The sequence below is a fragment of the Lathyrus oleraceus genome, chromosome 7, assembly GCF_024323335.1.
Source record: "Lathyrus oleraceus cultivar Zhongwan6 chromosome 7, CAAS_Psat_ZW6_1.0, whole genome shotgun sequence".
In the NCBI taxonomy this organism is placed as follows: domain Eukaryota; kingdom Viridiplantae; phylum Streptophyta; class Magnoliopsida; order Fabales; family Fabaceae; genus Lathyrus; species Lathyrus oleraceus.
Window position 1 is genome coordinate 112,897,505 of NC_066585.1, and position 23,446 is coordinate 112,920,950.

The 23,446-nt window shown below is 36.2% G+C and overlaps 2 protein-coding genes across 2 annotated transcripts; one reads left to right on the forward strand and one right to left on the reverse strand.

Moving 5' to 3' along the window:
* The first annotated feature begins 5,403 nt into the window (after positions 1–5,403).
* LOC127106626 (uncharacterized) lies at positions 5,404–6,810 on the forward strand. Its single transcript, XM_051043924.1, has one exon. The coding sequence runs from the start codon at positions 5,579–5,581 to the stop codon at positions 6,665–6,667; it is 1,089 nt and encodes a 362-aa protein (XP_050899881.1). The 5' UTR covers positions 5,404–5,578; the 3' UTR covers positions 6,668–6,810.
* A 179-nt stretch (positions 6,811–6,989) lies between these two features.
* LOC127106627 (uncharacterized) lies at positions 6,990–7,962 on the reverse strand. Its single transcript, XM_051043925.1, has 2 exons — positions 7,327–7,962; positions 6,990–7,247 (listed from the first exon to the last, which is right to left on the reverse strand). Exons 1-2 carry the CDS (start codon positions 7,842–7,844, stop codon positions 7,073–7,075), a joined length of 693 nt encoding a protein of 230 aa, XP_050899882.1. The 5' UTR covers positions 7,845–7,962; the 3' UTR covers positions 6,990–7,072.
* Positions 7,963–23,446: the final 15,484 nt, after the last annotated feature.

A 23,446-nucleotide genomic window follows, 5' to 3' on the forward strand; every position in this document is an offset into this window, starting at 1 on the left:
CTGGTACCTGAGATGGTGACAGTTCCTTTCAGCTTCTTCCTTTTGGAGGATCTCGCGAGACAACTTTTCCTCGCATTTCTTCAGAGCTTCCCTCAAGTCACGGATCTGTGCCTCAAAGTCAAGCTTAATTTCCTTTTTATCCATAAGAGATTTATCCAACAATCTCCCTAGCTCACAGATCCTATACTCAGCTTTCTTGAGCTCCTCCTTCCGGGTTCGGATCACTGATGTGGAACCCAATAAGATATGATCAAGATCATCTTTCTGGTCTTCCAAAAGCCTAGCTCTCTTGTTGCTATCCTCAAGTTCTTGGGCTTTTCCCTTACGTTCCTCTTTCAAATTCTGATTTTCAAAGATAACTCGGTTCATCTGAATTCGTAAATCGGCATTCTCCACTTCAAGCTCCTTAACCTTAGTAACGAGTTTCTCCATGTCCTCAAGGAGTATGGGCTCGGGCTCAGGGGTTTTAGGAAGAGCTGGAGCCTTTAAGATATATGGCAACTGGATTTCCTCAACTCTTTCTTTCACCCATTGCGTGTAAGGTTCTTTGGCAAGAATGTTTCTCTTTCCAAACTCTTTACCCATTCTTACAACCTTTAACCAAGCCTTTCGTACTGCTCTTACATCAGGATTGCTTGCTTGGATGTCAGAGAGCACAAATGGTTGTAAGTCCTTTGCGTCAGGAGGACCATCCATGGGGTAACCGTGTTGTAATCGAGATAACACAGGGTTATAGTTGATGCAACCCTTGGTGCCCAACAGCGGTACATTGGGAAATTCCCCACAACTGACTATAATGTCTGGGGTTTCCCACTCTCGGATATACCATCTGATGGAACTTGCGGTGAGAGAAGCTAATTTCTGAGGAGACTTAAGTTCTTTTGCCACAAAAGGACCTTCTTCAGGCATGTGTTGCATGAACCAAGTGTAAAGCAAAGGAGCACAACACAACAACACTCCACCCCTCTTTTCATGTCGAGCGTGAAGGGCATAGTAAATATCAGCTAAGAGAAATGGTACTGGATTGCCAGAGAGAAAGACTTCTATGGCCACTTGATCCACAAATTTTTCAACATTTGGGAATAACACGATCCCATGGATCAATAAAGCCACCACAGCATAGAATGCATTCCAATTTCCACTTTTCTTGAACTTTAGAGCTAAATCCTCCAAAAACATCGCAGCAAAACCTTTGCAACCCCCTTTTTCAGCCCAATTGTCTCGAACAGTCGGGACGTTGATGCTTAAGGCCGAAGCTATCTTCTTTGGGCCCATATCTTCTTCGAGCTTTGGAAACGGATTAAAATCTTTCAACTTGAGACCCACGATCCTCTCAACTTCTTCCAAAGTAGGAGCTAGCTGGAAATCAGCGAATGTGAAACAGCGTAGAGGTGGATCATAATATTGTGCCAGAGAGCCGATGATTCCATAGTCCACTTTCTTATTTAGCAGGCTCAAAATCTTCCCATAGCTCTTTCCAAAATCATCACGTCTGCTGAGAGACAAATCAGAGATCAAACCCTTCAGACTATCCAACTTAGGTTCCTTGTACTTGAGCGTGAAAGTGTGTCTCACTGAAGTTGTCATTTTCAAATTCTCAATTCCTGAAACAAATAAGAGGTAACTAAGAGTTTGCTCTTTATGATGTTGATGCAATGTATGAATGTGATGCATTTTTTTTTGTATAGGTTCAATGGGCTTAAGGCATGGATAAGTCTGATTGCTTTGTATAGAACATGGTTCTCACCAGGTATGGTCTAAGGTTTTTTCTTGAAAAAGTTCCTAGAGTCATGGATCCATTAGATTGTTTGCTACCTGCGGCAACTTACTTGCCGGGCATCAACTCCATCTAAAGAATCTACTCTAGGTGAGGTTCTCGTATCGATCTAACGAGAAATACATCTCGCAGACCCACACTACGCAACCATCTTTCCTAATGGGGTAAAGAACTAAGGTTCTACAAATGGTTCTCAGAGTCATGGATCCTAAAGAAAACATCGAAGCTTACGGCAACTTACTTGCCGAGCGACAACATCCTCTCAAGAATCTACTCTAAGTGAGGTTCTCGTACCGACCCAACGAGAAATACATCTCGCGGACCCGCACTACTCAACCCCGTCCTATCTTATGTCTTTACTCGAGACTCGGGTAAAAAGTCTTTCCCACAAGGTTTGCAATCAGAGTCTCTCCAAGGACCAAAGCATATCGAACCAATATAACAGATTATAGCAATATGACAATAAAGATAACAAAATCAATAAAGAAAAGCCACATAGGTAAACACACAAAGGCACACAAACGACCTAACTAGGCTTGACTCGCTTAGGGATTGGGTGTCTTCCCCAGCAGAGTCGCCATCTGTCGCACCTCGAAAAATGGGGATACGACTTCAAAGCGAAGCACGATCGCACGCTCGCAATGATGGACTGAACAGAGTCGCCACCGAACTTTATTTATTCCTAAAAAAGAAAGGGGAAATATCGATAAAACCCAAGACAAAGGGAAAGGATAAGATATGGTCATCGCAACCAATATCCGGGTTCGGGAGTCGATTACGCAAGGGGAAGGTATTAGCACCCCTCACGTCCGTTGTACTCAACGGGAACCATTAGGTTAGTTGTGTGCGTTAGTGTCAGTTGAAATATTAGGCTTTTCAAATTATTAGGTGGGAAAGAATAAATAGAATCAAAAGAAAAGAGAAGATGTTTTTGGATTTTTTAACGAAGGACTAAACCTAAGTTTTTTATTAGTGGGCCTGACAAGATTCATAAATCTTGCTCCTACGTATCTCAAAAGAGAAATCAAGGCTTACGTAGTTCTGGGTAGAAAAATGTTTGTTTGTTGGTCGATTTTTAGCGAAAGCTATATTGTATTAATCGACAAAAACATTGTTTTACCCAAAACAGATGAGGAGTGAACGTATACCACACATCGAACGGATTTATAAATCTACATTCGGAAAAGCGTCATTTATCTCTACTCAACAATCGTGGCCGAAACATTGTTTTGTATCCCTTAAGACAATATATCTTTCATTTATGAAAAAAAGGGTTTTTGATTAGTCGCACGGCGGCGAGAAAAGAGTTTGATTGGTTGGATGTGTTTTGAGTGATGGCGAGAACTTGGATGAGCGAGATATACATCTCGAATCCTAGCCTCAGGAGTGCATGGTATACACCATGTTCCATTTCCATCTTTATTGAAAGAGTTTAAGATAGGAATTAAGTATTTTGGAATTTGAAAGACGAGTACTTGTGACTTACAAGCTCTTACAGCTTGGGGTCTAATACTCGGGACTACGTCTGGACATTCCACCCAGGCAGTCTGTTTCTTTCCAATATTGCTAAGAAAAATGATTCGGATATTTATGAATGTTTTGGAGGGAAGACGAATATTTATGGCTTGCAAGCTCTTACAGCTTGAGCCTAATATTCGGGATTACGGCTGGATATTCCCTCCAGGTAATCTTTTTCTTCCAACTTTATTAAGAAGATGGTTTGAGATATTTACAGGTGTTTTGGAGAGAAGACGAATATTTATGGCTTGCAAGCTCTTACAGCTTGAGCCTAACATTCGGGATTACGACTGGACATTCCATCCAGGTAACCTTTTTCTTCCAACTTTATTAAGAAAATGATTTTGAATATTAGAGGGTGGAAGTGAAGACGAATATTTATGACTGGCAAGCTCTTACAGCTTGAGCCTAATATTCGGGATTACGACTGGACATTCCATCCAGGTAATCTTTTTCTTCACGTTTTATTTAGAAAATGATTTGAATATTAGAGTGTTAAAGAGAAGACGAATATTAAAATGAGATTGAAATATGTCTAAGGACCTTAGAGATCATGTTTTGAGAGACATACCTTTGAGAATCAATGGTTGAACACACTTTGACTCGGGGAATCAACAAAAATCTTAGCTGAGGAACCATACTTGATGCTCTTGATGAAAAGTCATACCTTGCATAATAAACTTAAAGAAAACAAGACATATATTTGCTATTTTAATTATTGGTTAAATAAGTAATGAACATATAAACACAAAGATAAAACACAAACAAAGAAGTGTTTGATGATACCTGCAAAAAGGCAAACCCAAAGATGAGAGGGAGATGACAAATATGTGATCTTATTTGTATGCAAAGATGCAAATGAAATATGGGATCTTAGGGTGAAAATTAGGGTATGACAGGGGACACCACATACAAGTGAGAGAGACATCACATATTCACCCAAAATCTTAAGGTGTTAGGTAAATGGATTCTCTCTCTTATAAATCCAACATTCCACCATTCATAAGCAATGTGGGACTTTAATCACTCACACTTACATCCAACATAAACAATGTAATGAGTATTTAAAAAAGAGAATATATCTTTCCCCTCAATTTTGTTCATAAACCAAGAGGTATATGACTCTAGTTTTGAAAATATAAAAAATCTATTGATGGGGATCGAACCAATGACCATTTCAACTATCCCCTCGATTTTAGAGCACTTTTCATGACGTCCTTCGTTACCTCGCCTATGTAGCCAAGATTAAATCAACTTCGTGTCCGAAGATAAATGTATTTTTTGTAGTAGTGAGACTTTGATGATAAAAAAATACTCATGGATATGCGTTCAGGTTTGGATCAAGATCAATATATTATTCATATAAGAAGCAATCCATAATCACCCTTTCTACCACTGAAGCTGAATTTGTTGTAGAGTCCTCTTATGCATACCATGACATTTGGCTTATACGATTTTTGGATCAACAAAACCAATCTTAAGAGAGGAAGATTGCAATTCTGGTTGGCAATATCTCTTCAATTAAATTGTCGGAAATCCTGTTATGAGTGATAAATGCAAACATATAGATGTGAGATACCACCTTCCTAAAGACCTTACAAGAAAATGAATGGTTGAATTGATCAATTGCATCACACAAGATCGAATTGCATACCCATAGCTAAGATCTTAAAACTTGAGTCTTTTTTGTAAGTTAAGGGGAAAACTTGGCATGTGTGAGTTGTCTAATTTAGATTGAGTTACTTGATTCTTGTGTTTAGTTTAGGGGAAAAGTTTATTAGGACTAATTCAGCTAGTTTGGTAGGTAGTTAAATACATAGTTATGAAGAAATTAACTTACTTATGTCATAAGCTAACTAAGTTGTCAAGTTAATTTATTTTATTTGTATAACAACTTAAAGGGTATGATACTGGAAAAATAATAATAAATACTATATTGATAATGTAAAAGGACCATTATTTTGAGACAAATAAAAAGTGCAAATAAAACACTTTTTATGAGACACATATTACTTAATTTCGATTAACAATGTGAACTATTACTCCATTAATTCATAGGGAGAAGCATAATAACTTCATTATTTCTACCAATGAACATTCTCAAAAACCCTTCCACTTCTATCAGAGCTAGAAGTAGAACCGCCACTCACTCTCTCTGTATTCCAAATTGCCCCCTCTATTTACTCATTTACATTTAAGAATAAAACTATCAAATTCAATTATAAAACTCTCCTTCCTTTTTCAAGATTCATTACCAACCTTACACTAGAACAAGACTTATCCATGAAGACTTTTCAAAACCGTTTCAAATCCTTCATCCAAAAAGTAATTGAAGCTCCAAAACACTTTCTTTTCTCAACCAAAACAAAAAAGCCACTTCTAATCCTTGACCGATTTTACTTCAACACCAACAATGTCTGTGGTCACCATCTATTTCTTCTTGACATCAAAACTAAACATCTCAAAGAGCTTCATATTCCAAGAGTCACAAATTCCGACATGGGTTATAAGATCATATCTTCATGCAATGGCTTACTTTGTATTGCTCATTATTCCTTAGACCAATACTCTACCCTTTTTCTTTGGAATCCAACCACAAAACAAACCAAAAGAATCATTGAACAACAAAGACAACCTTTGCTTTTGCCGCCAAATTGTCTTATAGGCTTTTATGAAAGTAATGGTTTTTATGTAGTAAGGTTTCACTCTTTTCAAAACACAAAGACTAGTTATTATGCTATTCGAGGCGAAAAGTACTCGTTGAGTGAAGGGGTGTGGAGAGAAATAAAGGGTTGTGATCAAAATTTGATTTTGAAAGGAGATTTGTTTTGGACTGAGAACACTGTGACAGTGAAAGAAACTTTGTTTTGGGTTGCTATGGAGGTGAATGAAAAGGTTAGTCACGAAATGATAATCTCTTTTAATTCATCCAACGAAGCTATTAGCAAGATTGAAATGCCGTTTAATTCGTCTAAGGATTGTGTTGAAGTTTATAAGAAACTTGCAGTGTATAGTTATAAAGGTTCTTCTTCTGTTGCTTTGATGATTTGTTCAGAAAGTAAAAGTATGGAACAATGGTTAGATTTATGGGTTTTGTGTGATGAATATGAAGATATTGAGTATTGGATTAAGGTGCAAACTTTAGGCAGGTTTTCGAGATTAGAGCGACCAGTTGGTGTTTGGAAAAATCAAGTTCTTATGGCTACAAATAAAATGATTCATAGTGTTGGTGGAGTTGTTGCTTTTCTTCAAGAAGATGATATTGGTGCTGAGTTTTATTATAACAGTTTGAATTATGAAGAGAGTTTCTTTCCTTTAAATGATGTGTTGGAAGTTGATCACATTGAAAAGGAAGGATTTTTGGTGATATGATACTAATTGCGACGCACATGAGATATCCTGAATTCAAATCTGTAATGTTCCCTTCAAGGAACCATAAATAATTTGTCTGAGATTGTGACATAAACTTGTACTGTGAAGAATGTTTTATTACAATGTAGTTGATCAATTTTAATTTAATGAACGAGATTGTTTATTGTGTGGTTCTGGTTAATGTAACATCAATGGTTTATACTACATTTACAAAACAAAGTTGTAACATAGGTTCAATTAAGATAAAAGTGTAAAACTAATTAAACAATTATATGAGTGTTTCAAAATAATAAAATGAAGATTGAGCCTAACTAAAAAAATGTTAAATCTCTATCAATTATGAAACTCATCATTTCTTTATGCCATATACAATCCCAATTGTGAATGCATGAAATTAAACCTGAGTTAGGCTAAAAGCCAAAAGTTTCTATGAGTTTTAGTATTGAGAACATAGCCCCCATTTTGTGCCTTTCTTTGAACTGCAACACAGGTGCATGTCCCCGGTGTGTTATGGATCAAATACTCCGCCGTGTCTAACATTCTCGCCCCTTTCAATGATCCTCCCGCGGGTCGTTTATATCTGCGCATTTCAATATAAATTCAAAAATCAAATATATGATTCATTCAAAAGAAGTTGGTGTAATGAATTATGTTCTTACCCTAGTAATGTGGACGAAAGTGTGCGTTTCTGGCCTATAACTATGACATCAACCTCTTGATTAATAGTATGTAAAAGAATGGTATTAGCCCTATCTTTTCCATTATCTGTTTCCACCTTCATTACGCGAACCTTCATTTTAGGTTGAGAAACCCTACACACATTCTTCATTTCTTCAAGAAAATCAACTGCGGAGGCCTGCCCCTCCACGGAAGATCCTCCAGCTCCAGCTCCGCCTCCTCCTCCACTACTGCCTCCTCCTCCTCCTCCAATGTCAATAGACGCGGTCGATGATGTTCCCAATGAAGGCATTTTTAGGAACGTCGAAAGAGTATTGCGCCATGAAGTTTGATTCTCAACAACATGCAATAGAATCATTTCATCTTGTTCCATTACAGCATGACAAAGTGCATATTGAAGTGCTCCAGCTGATTCACGTGTTGGATCAGCCACCACCATTACCTTTCTCGATGTGTTTTGTGCTTGTGGGTTCCTATTACTACCATTACCACTTGCCATTAATTAATTATTATCATGCACCACCACAACAAAAATTATATGGGAGTTTGTATGAAACAATGTTCATGTTTTTTGTGTAATATCATGATTATTGAAGAGTGCAATATTTTCCATACCAGCTCATATAAATTGTTTGGTTAGGTTTTGTGATTCACAATTTTGTTTTGTTTTTATATCCTTCTATGTTTAGGACTCTGTGGGTTTCTATGCCATGTCCAAAACACTTTCCTTGAGACTCGGTCAAATGCCACCCAAATTATACCGCTAATTGTGTTCATATAGTCAACATGTCTCTCTATTACTATTTTAAATTTAACTTTATCTTGTATGTTATTATTTTGATTATTATTATTATTGTTACCATGCTTATTAAAATTTTATTAACCACTCGTGAATAAATTGGTAAATGATTAGTTTACACAATTTTATTCCATTTGATAAATTGAAAATTGTTTTTCACATCCTAAAGATTGCTATGCCACCCTGATGAAAAATAAAAATATTTTTAGGATTCGGAAATGCATCTCATTTATATTTGTTTTGAATCATATCTAAAGATTATTAAAAAAATACGGAAATGCATCTTTGTATAATTCACTGAAATGCATCTTCAGATGTTTTTTTAATCAAATACGCGTCATAATCTTTTCTCCTTTCTCATTGTACGTTGTTGACGGTAATATATTTGCATCTTTTATTGTTTGTGTCATTTTCATAACACTTAAGTTACACCATTATTAATAATTTCAATATACCATTTTCAGGCTTGGATCTTCAAGCACTTGCCACGCATATCTGGTTGGTTATATGTTCTGACCTACACTTAGGATATGTCATATACTTCTACATTCGCCCCGCTCAGACGGAATCAGACGACAGAGTCTTTCAGAGTGTATCTTGACCGCTTGGTAGTAGAAGATAGACATTTCCAGGTGTACACCGATCACCGTCAGATGCGTCTCTTGGACGACATAACCTTTTACTCTTTATGGTTGGCTTGCGAGTCACGTTTGATGTATCCACATCTGCCTGAGTCTGTCATGCAGAAGTTTGGCTACATGCAGTTCGTTCTCAAAGACCCCTCTGATTCCGGTACTCACATTATGACACGCAGAGATGTAGATGACATGCATGATGATTTCCTTAATCATCTGGTACCGGATAAGGCACGTGGTACCCTAACTCATAACGTCTCGAGTGTTGCATACGGCTACATTCAATGATATTTTAGGGTGTCACATCCTTATATGAAATCAGATTCTCTGGGAGATCTACCTAGACCAAATCATCAGGAGATATTAGAGGAGAAACATGTTATTGTAGATCATGTTGTTGATGTGTTGCCTAGATGTCGTCATATCATGGATATTAGGCAGGAAGAGGAGTTTTTTCAGAAGGCTCTGAAGTGAGCGACATTATAGATGTCATCCTTGATGAGGCACGCACGACAATGAAGTATGGGAGACAGTGTAAGAACAAGGCCTCCTAGGATCTAACATACACATTAATATATAGTATTTGGCCATTGAATTTTTGCTTAAAACAAGCATTATTATCGTTTATAATTTATTTTAACTTTATTATGGATTTTAGATTTATTCATTTATATATGGAATTTTCATATTACTTGATAAGTGTATGCTTTAATTTATATAAAATTTAATATGATAGTATAACTATAATACACTGACAATTACATCAGCTTATCTTTAAAACAAAGTCAAAATTTATTGTCTGGGGTTTCACCTTGTGAATGAATGGTACGAATTATGCCTTACAAGTTACAAACCAGCTAATTCCAAGTTTGAGACCGACATTGAGGAAGAAGCTTGAGACTGAGAAATGCATGGGGTGTGTATATGGTGAATTCAAACGTGCATTTTTGAACTAAGTTTTTGGGAAAATATGGGATGATAATCACTTATGACATGTTTTGGTGTGAAAAGGGTGCCTCCAGAAATGCACTTCCGGATTTTAAGGGGCACTTTCAGAATTCCTTACGGTGTTTTTCCACCACTTAAGGCGGGATAAATAAATTCCAATAAATTTTGAGAAAATAAGAAAGTTGTAACATAATGACGATTTTATACAGGTTTGTTCAACAAACCCTTGTTAAGATTGAACATGAGAAAAGAAATAGGTTATTACCCCAAGTCCATATTTATGATAGTATATTTAAATAATTAGGTGAGTGTTGGAGGGAGGCCTTAGTCATTTAGATTTTGGGTAAAGTCTATGCTACTAGACTATGAAGTAAAAACTTGCATTTACGTGGAATCTTATTAGCGATTTTGATCTTATGGACGTTGGTAATGATTTTTATTCAGTAAAGTTTTACATGTTAGTGTTGGAATTAAATCAATAACAATTACACATATACATACATATTATGTCAAATACTTTAGTGCGGAATAAAATAGATAATACGAACATGTATATAATTATAGGATCTACGACATGTTAGTATATGAGAGAAGAGATTTCAGGAATAATTGGATCTATTGACAAAATTTTTGTTGGTGGTAATCCTAAAAACTAGAAGACAAACAACGAACACCTGGTGACAGGGACGGAGGGACATGTGTTACCATCGGGGCAAATGCCCCCATTATGTTTAAAAAAAAACCTTAATACCAATATATATATATATATATATATATATATATATATATATATATAATCAAAATAGTACATTATATTAAAATCGTATATTTTAAATCAATTGAAATAATATTATTGTTATGAATATATTATTAAAAATTAGGTGAAAATCATAAAGTATATAAATATTTTTTAGGGTACTGTTCGAAATTAATGTGAGTTTTTATTTTCAATATCAATAATTAAATCAAAATATGTTAGACTAAAATATAGTCGAATTGTGTATTTTTTATAATTTTAAAATAGTTTTTTCCTAAACCTTTTTAAAAAATTGATTTATAGAATTTTATATTAATATTATGATCTCATAAAAAAATCATATAACTAATCATAATATATTATGATCTCATAAATATTTTTCTTGAAAATTGTTTTTAGAAAATTACTAAAATAAAAAATTTAGAAAATTAATAAATATTTTTTTAGAGATAAATTTCATTTATATATATATATATATATATATATATATATATATATATATATATATATATATATATATATATATATATATAATTTTATATATTAATACATTGCCCCCACTGTTCAAAATTTTTGGCTCCGTCCCTGTCTGGTGGCTTGTATGGTTCTTCCTCAATCGGTACTCCTAATACCTTGAATACTCTTCAGATGGGGAGAAAAGATAAATGACTTGTGTACGGTATATTGGAGACCATAACCTATATATAGGATGATGGCCAACTAGGGTTCTCATTATTCCAAAATAGGTCATCCTGACATCCACTCATATTTGAGCTCATATCCAATTAATTAATTAATTAATTAATTACTAAATAGAATCTAAATAGCCTTATAAATTTATTTGACCACTTAATCAATTAAGGCTCTTAATTTGATAAATAATTAATATATATATATATTATTGGAATATAATAATTAAATAATATTTAAATTATAAAATATTCCAACTTGGACAATATATTTTCAGTTGTATAGCGGGATATTCGTTACCTTTAGATTTATTGACTAAATCAAAAGTAAATCATACAATTCGAGTCGCCACCGCACTTCTATTTATCCAAAGGAAAGGTTAGAAAGCGAACAAAAACCGAGAAGTTTTATCCAATCAAAAACTAATAAAAATGTCAGAGATCTGGGTAAGGGGGTTGGTTATGCAATGGGAAGGTTTTAAGCACCCAAAACATCCTAGGTACTCCTAGGGAGCCCTTTTCACAATGTTGTAAGGTAGGTTGGTATTTGTGAAAAATTATTTGTGCAAACATGATTGGGGAGATGAGAGAAGAATATATAAATTATTTACAATTTTTGTGTTTGAATGGATAAACTCATTGCCTACGTACCATCTTAAAAAAAAGATTAGGATCAAAACCTCGTAGTTCGGGGTAAAAATCTCAAAAGAAGTTGGTGAATTGATTGGTCCAAAGCCTTAAGGTCTTTTGTTATCAAAGGGAGAAAACTTAACCTAAAACCATAAATCCACCATGTGAGCAGAGCTTCAACATGCTAGTGAGGGTTTAACCCTATAATAAGCATGGAAGACTTATAGTCCATCACTAAGGATATAGGTGAGCATTATATCAACCTCAAGGATAACTCAAACCTAATAGCTAATGTTTATGAAAAACTTTAGCAAGAAAGTGGTCATTGAAACCACACAAAAACAATTGAGTGAGTTGTATTTACCAATGAAAAGTATTTACAAAGTAAGGTCAAAGTTGACTTAGAATTTAATTCAAAATAAGTGTTATGAAAAGAAGTTTGAAAAATCAAAAGCATAGTGCTTAGGTTTCTAATTTTTGAAAACAATGTTAATGTTTGCACAAAAGTTTGACTTGGGTTAGAGTGGAGGGAAGAAGAAGAATGGTTAAGGTCCTAAACATGCAAAGATGAAGGAAGAGAAATAAAACCACAATAGAGTTCCCTTCTTGAGATCATAGGGATGATCCAAGTTGTTCCCTTTCCTTTGGATATAGCAAGCAATAAGCAAATAACTCAAGCAATCAAGCACACAACCATTCAAGCTCCTAGGAATCTTCCAATGGCTTTTGTATCTCTCACTTTAGATGCTCATGACAATGGTTCTTCTACTTGGCAAGTTTGGGATCCCTAGCACATAAGAACACACACATCAAAAAGTTCTACAATGCAAACAAAGAATGGACAAGAGTGAGTTTAGAAATTTGGTCCTTTTAATTCATCTTCAAGATTAAGCATTTTAAAGGCATGAGGCCTAGTTGCTCTTTGACATTTTCTTCTTTTATATCATTCTAAAGGCATGAGGTCTAGTTGCTCTTTGACTCCATTTTTGCATAGGTAAGGGTCCTAAAGTCTAAGTCCTTTTGTCCATTTTGCATTTGGTTCACACAAACAGAAAGAAAAAAACACAAGCGCAATAGTATATACATAATTATGTGCTCAAGTGAGCAAAAGGTAAATTGCATTAACATAAACATGAGCTCAAGTGAGCAAAGGGCAAAAGCAAATGAATAATGAACAAGAAATTAAATTGCATAAAAGTAAATTGCAAGAATTAAATGACTTGAATTAAAAGTTAATGACCAATAGTTAGTGTTAGTGTGCCATAAGGCAATTTAGCGTTATGTTAAGCAATCTTAAGTGGACTAATGTAGCAGTCACACCTATCTGAGGCCGGTCAATAAAACTATAGGCAACAAACACAAGTTAGAGACCATGACTAGTAAGCCAAGCTTCTACAACTTGCCATCCCAAAAGAAAAGAAGAATGATCTTGTATTGATTTAGGTTTTTTGCTAGACCAAGAAGCAACCTATCCTTAATGCAAAGCCATTCACTTGATCTTTGATCAAGATGAATTAGATTTGAATCAAGGAAGGTTAAGCCTCCCATATGTCAAGGTTAACCACCAACCTTTAACTCATTGATCAAAAAGAAAAAGATGAAGAAGAAGATGAATAAGAATGTACATGAATTGAAATCAAAATGAAATAAGCAAAGTACATTGCCCAAAGATGAATGGAATCAAAGTCAATCAATGGTAAACAGAAGCAAAATGAAGCTTAAAGGTCAAGAAACAAATAAAATGTTTTTGGTATTTTTGAGAATTAAAATAATACTTGAATTAAAATAAACAATTAAAGGTCAAACTTCAAATCCATTTCAAATCAACTTGAAAAAGTCCAAATGGATCATCCTAAGTTCAACAAGGTTAAACAAAGTTTGACAAAAAATTTCAGCATTTTTGGAAACCAGAAACTATTTTTAAACAATTAAAAATGAATAAAAAAATAACCTAATTGAACTAAAATCGCAAATCAATTAATAAATTGATGAGAATATTTTTCATAGATTCATCATCATTCAAAGAGGTTAGGAAAATATTTTTGTATTTTTTGAATATTGGAAACTAATTAAAATGAATTAAAAATAACCAGAAAAGAGAAAATTCACAAAAAATATCAAATGAAAAAAATAAAAAATATTAAAAATCATTTTCAGAAACTAGAATTAAAAAGGGAAACAATGCAATTGGTCCCATATTTTTTGGAATTAAAATGAAAGAGTTATGAATTTTTGAAATAAAAGGAAATAAAAGAAAAAAAAAGAAATTCAGAAAAATGGAAAAAACCAGGCACGTTGGATCAACCTCATTAAATGAGGTGGCACATCCAAGGATCCTCGCGCGCGCGCTCACCATGGTCTCCAGTCAACTGAGAAACACATTGAATTAAAAAAGGCCATAACATTGGAAGGTTGTGATTACATCTGGAGATGTGATCAAACGGTCCATAATCAATCTAGCAAAGGGACGGTGATGTACACCACCGTCTTATCCGGCGAGTACATGAATTCCGGTGAAAGTTGCAGGTCATAAAATCTTAATGAAAATGAGCGATCCTCATATCATTGGAAAGCTGGGGTGATGTACATCACCCCTGTGCCATTGGTTTCTCCTCTAGACTCTCATAGGAAGAGAAATCAGAGAGAGAAAATCATGGTGTTCAATCTGAACTTAATGGATTCGTGAAATTAAATACACAATTCAAATGCCTCTTATGAAAGGACTTCAGAGGAGCCAACAAACACAAGAAAGGAGCTATAATCAGTGAGTTTTGAATGAAAAAAGTTTGATCAACAACCTTTGAAATGCAGATCTATGAAGCACGATCCTTCCCAATTCTTGATAGCAGCTTGTTCTTGAGATGGAAATAGGGCTAGGCTAAGGAATTAGAGTCCAATAATCAACCAAGGAAGTTGAAAATTGGATCTGAAAAATTGAAGTGAAATGTAAAAATTCCTTTTGAGTGAGGTGAGGATTGAGTTCTGCAGTATATAAGGCGCCTTAAGGTTGATCATAAATGAAGCTGAGCATGCTTATTTATAGTGAAAGTTGATGCAAGGCATGGAAAATTCATGTGCATGTGTGATGAGGGCCTCCATGCATGGGCCTGTACAGGCGCATGGGAGGCCCAAATGCAAATGATTTGGCATGCTGAAATGTAATTGAGCTGAAATGGACGTGTACATGTAATTGAATTGGAGTGTGCAAGAAGTTTCATCAATGTTTCCATAATTGCACCCAAACTTTCTCCTCTTCGAAAGTGCATCTTATCAAAATGAAACATGGCCTTGTGGGTAATGGTTGGAAAGGTCTTGACATGAGGAACAATTGTTATGTTGAACAAAAATCCATTTGGAAATGGGAAATTAATGAAAACTGGTCATAAAGTCCAATGTACAAAACATGCATATGTGAATTTTACCAAAATGGACCAAAACATACAAGGGTTTGAGATGAGGAAAGAAGTTACATTAAGAGATCAAAAGGAGAGGCACGACACGCAGGTCGTATTTAAAAACCCAAAACAAAATAAAGGACAACTAAGGCCATAACTGATCACCACAAGGCAATAATAATAAACACATTGTTATTATTAAATTTTAATTCCTTTAATTAATTAAAACCAAATTAAATTTCGGCGACCGATCACACTACGCAGAGTTAGCCGGGGGTTCCGTTGCCCGATCAGTGGACGGGGTCAAGGGGCAGCGCCCTTGCGGGGTTGAAGGGGCAGCGCCCCTGTCCAAAATTTTAATGAACAATTCATTTGAAATGGACATTGTTTTGCATGAACACAACCCTTGCGTAGTCACAAAACAGGAACCCCAAAATTTTGACTCTGGGAGTGTGACGATCGTCACAGGCGTGTGACGACCGTCACAGGCAATGTGAGTGTGACGACCGTCATGGGCGTGTTACGACCGTCACGCATTCAGTTTGTTACGCCTGTTACGCTCGTCACACGAGCTTCACGCGGCCAAACTAATAGAACTTTGAAACAGTCTACGGACCTCTTCCAAAAAGCCCTAAATTCACAACTCCTTGACGGCACAACCCTTGCGCCGTCACCAACCCTAATGCGCCAATTTCATATCGTCAAACACACCTCGATTGTTGATTCAGTATGATTGATCAACAGGTCATTGCTTCACCATACTAATATCGGATTCCGAAGCAAATGACCATTGATCACTCAAAGGAAAACAATCATTTAGTGTTCGAATGAACGAAACAGAAACAATATATCACATATACCGTATTTTGCATTAGGATTACTTATATCATATATAAGTTGATCGGTCTCAATTGCGTAACCTATGGACGATCGATGTATCGCTGCTTCACCATACTAATGTCGGATTCCGAAGCATAGTCAACATCAATCATCCAACTCGTACACTCATGATGCCAAATTTAATTACTCGTTTAATTAATTGATTCATTCTGTCTTTTAATCATATTAATACAGAAATTAAACAGCTATCTGATTCATGGTTTCGTAAGTGGCTCTGATACCACTGAAGGAGAATTGCGGTCCAAAACGCAGCGGAAATAAAAAGTTCTCCTTTAGAGATCCTTACGAATGGTCATGATCAGTGATAGAATATTTACCTCTTGTGACGGTTGAAACCTTTGGTGCAGATCTCTTGTGACGATCAAAACCTTTGATGCAAATCCACGAAGCGATCACGAACGTTGAACGATGACAACGTCTCTACTCAGTCCACACGAACGGGTTCCTTCAATCTCAGTGCTAGCTGGTACGAATGAAGGCTTTGAGTGAGAGAGAGAGAGTGATAGAAAACGAAAATAATGCAACCGTAATGAATGCTTCTGCACAAGGGTTCTATTTATAGAACCACTTGTGTGGGCTTCAAGCTAAAAGCCCACTTAAGTGTATTTTGGCCCATATCTTATAATATGCCCAAAATCACTTAAGCCCATGGTACCTTACCATATTTCGTATTCTACTCAAGTACACCGTACCTTACGATGTTTTATAATTCACTTAAGGGCACCGTACCTTACGGTATTCCTTAGTTACTCTATCTCTCATCAATCCGTCCTTTGTGTGTAACCCTGTAGGTTTTCGCGACGTTGGCAATTACATTAAATCACGCGTTTAATATAATAAACAGTGAGCGGTATCTAGCAACACATCACTGCTACCCAAGACACGAAAATGTCATGTGATCTTACAAAACCATCTGTGATAATAATTATGTGTATAATTACCCTTTTGCCCTTATGTCTATATTGAACACAAGGCATAGACCGTGTCATCCTTGTCCAGTTCAATATTGGGCCCATAGACATTTATCCTGTTACGCAGGATGGGCAAATTCCATCTAGGTCACTCATGTCCCTTAGCATGCTTCGTGGAGTACCCATCAACTGTCTTTATGGTTATCCAGTTACGGACAACGTTGGATCAGCAATAAAGCACTCGACTCTACATCTAGGGTCCATAGTGGTTTCAGGTCGAAGAGTGGTATACACCATTATCACCATGAGAACAACTTATGACACTTTGCATAACTTTCTATACAGTATTCTCATAGCGGGTCAATCCGGTATAAATATTACTCTTAATATTCATACCTATGTTTAAGACTTGATAACTCTTTATCCATGATCCATGAGATGTGATCATCAGTCTACAAACATAATAGTCTTAATGTTTTAATGTTATCCCACTTCACACTAAAGCTCGACTACGGATACTTTAAGAATAGTGTCCTTATGTTTAATGTGATCTCATGATTAAGTCATACTTGATACATTAAACAGACTAGCTATTCTAGGGACTTTATTAAACAAACGTAATAAAGAAAAAGCCTTTTATTATTAATAAATAATTCGATACAAGTACCAAAAGTATTGGCCTCTAGGGCTTACACCAACACTATGGGAATCAACTTATGATTCCTACGATTTCCATGATTTCATGTTCACTCTTCAGTTCATTAACTCATAACCTCCTTAAGTCACTAATTCAAGAGCATTCCAAATCAAATGTAAACATCCATCATATTTCGACTTAATAAAGCATCATCGTAACTCTAACTCTTTGAATTTACAGAGCTCTAGTTTCTACGATTTCAAGTGATGGTTAGATCTAAAGCTACTCAATTCATTGTCACGCGCAAATCCATTTTTCTGTGTGAAGTTTCCACTGCAGCTCAAGTAGTGATCGATCAACCTCATATGCCTCCTCCGCAAGGCGTCACAAATCCTAGAGTATTATACTGTTGACTCTTGATCTGGTCCAAGCTCCACGGATAACCAAATTTGTTCAAGTTGCTCCGATCAATCCTCGTGTTCCACTTCCATTTTGCTACCAAAAACCTTACATTGTCATCCTAGAGCCATCTGAGGCGAATAAGGAAGAAGATCCTTGATCAAGAGATTAACTTAGGCGCAAGAAGCATCATACTCCTACCCAGAGCCCGGGAGGGGACCAGGGTAGTCACACTACTCCCCTAATTCAAGCAAAATTTTGGTTAGGAAATGTAAAACCAAAGCATCCACTAGTTCTTAGGACTTTCCAAAGTCCATAGAGAAGTTGAATAAGCTAGGCAAATATGATGGAAAAGGCGACCCCAACAAGCACGTGCAACTCATCAATGGCCGACTAAATTACTTCAGTATTGATGATGCATATAGTGCAAGCTATTTTAATTTAATCTTATTAGACCGACCATAATGTGGTTCAATGTCCTCCCAGATGGTAGTATTACATCCTGGACACACACACACACACACACACACATATATATATATATATATATATATATATATATATATATGTGTGTGTGTGTGTGTGTGTGTGTGTGTGTGTGTGTGTGTGTGTGTGTGTGTGTGTGTGTGTGTGGTTCTCTGCATGCTTCATAACTCGAAACAAATCACTTGTGACTAAAGCTACTTTGAGCGGGATTGTCCAAGGAAAAAAGGAAAGCTTGTGGTCTTACAAAGACCGATTCACATAAGTTGCTATCGAAGTCAAGGCTAGAGAGAACCTTCAATGTTGGATCTTTTAGAATGTCCTATTGAGGGACAATCCATTTCAGTCAAAGATAGGAAGGAAGAAAGACCATTCAAGAGATGTTTACCATGGTTGAGTAGTACATGCTCCTATAGGAGAATCCGAGGACACATTTCGAGAATCTTATTTCGGTTGAAACCCATTCCAGTCATTCGACCGAGAAGGAATTCCATCAGCGTCGAGATGAATCTGATAGAGGAATGCAAGGACGATATGAAAAATACGCCCCTTGATGGTATCTCAGGAAAATATCTATCAGAACTTCTCCAACACTGAATTTCAAAAGGTAGCGATCCGACTTCGTTACCCCGTTAGAGAATTATCTCGCACTGATAAGTCAAAGTAATGTCGCTTCCATAGGAATCACGACCATAACACGTATGATTGTATCAAACTCAAAGATGTCATCTAAGGTCTGATTTAAAAGGGCCGGTTGTCTGAGTATTTCAATGGGGCAGGAGAGACATAGAGGAATCACCTAGACGTAAATCTCCCTTGAGAACTTCAGATGTCAGGACTAGCAACGAAAGAAATGAGGCCTATAAAGGAAGCGCTCGTGCATCACCTTCATCATTGGAGGAATGCCCTGGGAAAATCTCCCTTCCAAAGGGATGATGAAGAGAAAGATCGTTGAAATGATGGATGTCTACAGAAAGGATGCAAGTACATCGACAAAGGTTCCAGATCGGTCCATGTTGGGGTTTTGGCACTCAGAGAAAGTAGGAGGTGTCCCTAATGAAAATTTCCTTTGGTAATCACCGCATAGTGGGGCAGTTTGATGTTTCCCATATTCTCATCGATGGTTGCAGCTCCTGCAACATTATATACTCGAAGTTGTTTGAGAAGATGAGCCTCAATAAGGTCGGCTTATATACATTCAAAGGTTTCAACCTTTAGGCGTTCAATGGAACCAGCACACGTCCATGGGGTTCTGTAAAGTTGACGATATTCGTAGGAGATGGGAAGGAACTTCAAGTGGTCACTTCACAATTCCTTGTTATCCCCTACAAGAGTGTCTACAACTATATCTTGGGAATACCTTTTGCAGCCAGCTAGACGTTGTAGCCTAGTCACTGCACTTAAAATTGGAGTATCACAACCTATAGGGAGAGCCGGCTACCATCAGCTCCGACCTAGAGGGGGCAAAAAGAAATAGCAAGCCCTCTAGAAAGATCAAGGAGAGCATGTGGCCATGAATATCTACGTAGCTTCCCTCACTGGGAAACTCAGCAGGATTAACATCTTTCCTCCCAAAAGTGGCTAGACCGATAAAGACTAGCAAAACGAATAAGCAGTGGCTAGTTTGCCTGATTATGTTTTCTCTGTCTCTTATATTAAATATTTTGATTATATAACCATCATCTTTATGTGCAAGAATATTTTACAGTTATATAAATAAAATATACAATTTTTTTAAAATGCTCGTTTCTTTCTATTTGTGCAAGTTAACGATGAGTGTGAAGTATGACTACAGGTCGAGGCTCGATACAACTAAAGTTAAAGGTCCTGTCGAAAACACTTTGTATGTCCGACTAAAGAAATAAATTCCCCACCTAAAGACGAGGGTGTTATCGGAGACGCTCTGTACATTTGACTAAAGCAATCAATTCCCCACCTAAAGACAAAGGTGTTATCAAATAAGCTTTTTATGTTCAGCTAAAGCAATCAATTCCCTACAAAAAGTCAAGGGTGCTACCGGAGACACTTTAGAGGTCCATTTAAAGCAATCAATTCCCCACCAAAATTCAGGGGTGTTGCTAGAGACACTTTGTACATCCGACTAAAGTAATTAATTCCCCACCGAAATTCAAGGGTGTTGTCGAAGACACTTTATACGTCTAGCTAAAGCAATCAATTCTCCATGGGCAATAACAATTTACACCCTCTAGTAGCTAGTCATTATAGATGTCACATGTCTATCTCTAACCGGGTTTTCATCTAGTAAGGGGAAGGGGAACCGACCATTGTTCGGGCACGGTCTTAGTGAAATCCAATAAGCTTTGAGGGAAGACCTTGTAAGTCTGCAAAAGATTCAGAGCTACGCACTCAGGATTGTACAAATGCACATTCAACAGGTAAAAAATATTTCATTCATAAAAACTAACACTATATATTCATATATACTTCTATTATAAGGTATTCCATTTTCATTACATATATAAAAATATCAATGTTGACATGGCTACTTCCACAGAGAAACAATCTTCCATCTTTGACTACTTGATCTTACCGAATTTGATCCCTGGAGATAGTCAAAGGACGGTGAAAATGCCACACTTGCTGCAAAACATTCACAAACAATAGCAAAACTACCTTAAAGGTAGCATTCGTACAGTCACCTAATTGTTGAGTCAACATAGCAATTTAAGGGTGCAAATACTCCAATTCCCTTTGAGCAGATGCCAGGCTGCCCCGAATAGAAGTAAGAGCTTGGATCCTTTAGGGTTAGTCCTAGAGGGTTTCTTGCTTACAAATTTTTATCATTGAGCAAGATATGTGACAGTGCCATCTTTTCAAGTAACATGAGCATAATATAAAGGGTGGTGCTTATGGGGTATGAACTTCAATAACATGGGCATCCTTTGTACAACCAATGCCTCTAATTTTGTTCCTGCTAACTGAAGGAGAATGGCGATCCAAAACGCAGCGGAATTTAAAATTTCTCCTTTAATGATCCTTACGAATGGGCATGATCAGTGATAGAATTGTTACCTCTTGTGGCGATCACGAACGTTGAACGATGACAACGCCTCTAGTTAGTCCACACGAACGGATTCCTTCAATCTCAGTGCTAGCTACTACAAATGAAGGCTTTGAGTGAGAGAGTGAGAGAGAGAGAGAGAGAGAGAGACGAAATTGCAAGTGTGACAATGCTTCTACACAAGGGTTCTATTTATAGAACCACTTGTGTGGGTTACAAGCTAAAAAGCCCACTCAAGTGTATATGGCCCATATCTTATAATATGCCAAAATCACTTAAGCGTGTGGTACCTTACCATATTTCGCATTCTACTTAAGTACACCGTACCTTACGATGTTCTATAATTCACTTAAGGGCACCGTACATTACGGTATTCCTTAATTACTCTATCTCTCATCAATCCGTCCTTTGTGTGTGACTCTATAGGTTTTCGCGGCATTGGCAATTATATTAAATCACGTATTTAACATAATAAACAGTGAGCAGTATCTAGCAACACATCACTGCTACCCAAGACACGAAAATGTCATGTGATCTGACAAATCCTTCTGTGATAATAATTATGTGTATAATTACTATTTTGCCCTTATGTCTATATTGAACACAAGGCATAGACCGTGTCATCCTTGTCCAGTTCAATATTGGGTCCATAGACATTTATCCTGTTATGCAGGATGGGCAAATTCCATCTAGGTCACTCATGTCCCTTAGCATGCTTCGTGGAGTACCCATCAACTGTCTTTATGGTCATCCAATTACAGACAACGTTTGATCAGCAACAAGGCACTCGACTATACACCTAGGGTCCATAGTGGTTTCAAGTCGAAGGGTGGTATACACCATTATCACCATGAGAATAACTTATGACACTTTGCATAACATTCTATATAGTATTCTCATAGCGGGTCAATCCAGTATAAATATTACTCTTAATATTCATACCTATGTTTAAGACTTGATAACTCTTTATCCATGATCCATGAGATGTGGTCATCAGTCTCTAAACATAATAGTCTTCATGCTTTAATGTTATCCCACTTCACAATAAAGTTTGACTACGGATACTTTAAGAATAGTGTCCTTATGTCTAATGGGATCTCATGATTAAGTCATACTTGATACATTAAACGGACTAGCTATTCTAGGGACTTTATTAAACAAACATAATAAAGAAAAAGCCTTTTATTATTAATAAATAATTCCATACAAGTATTAAAAGTATTGGCCTCTAGGGCTTACACCAACACTAACTCCATAGATTTTCAAAATCATCTTGATTATCTATATTACATTAGTCAAGAAATCTTGAATTTTTTTTTCATATTTTACTAAGTTACAACTGCTAGGTACAAATGATTGAGGTTTTTCTTTTAAAATGGAGTTTTCAATTTTCAAACTCTTAATCTCCCAGTTCAAAACATTTTTTTTCTTTTCCAAGTAAAAGGGTGTAATGTTTTTACAAAATTTAAAATTACTTGATTTGTTTTAAGCATTGTTTATCATATCTTTTAGAGTGGAAATGAGTTCAAATTGAGATAAGTTTAAAAATGCACCATCTTCTGCTTCATCATATGTATCCTGCTAACTAGAAAAAGTTATAGTCATCAATTCTACATTTGCTTCATTATCATCATCATCATCTTTTTCTTTAGAATCATATCATGTTGTCTTAATCATCATCTTTTTCTTTAGAATCATATCATGTTGTCTTAAAACCCTTCTTATTGCTTCCTTTGAAGTTCCAACATTTAAGTTTCTTCTTCAGAAGCTTTGGACATTCACTTTTGAAGTGTCCTACCTTGGTGCAACCAAATCAGACCTTTTATCGTTCCTTCTTAGTCCTAGGAGATGATCCTCTATAAGGTTGAGAATTTCTTATGGAAACTTTCTTCTGGT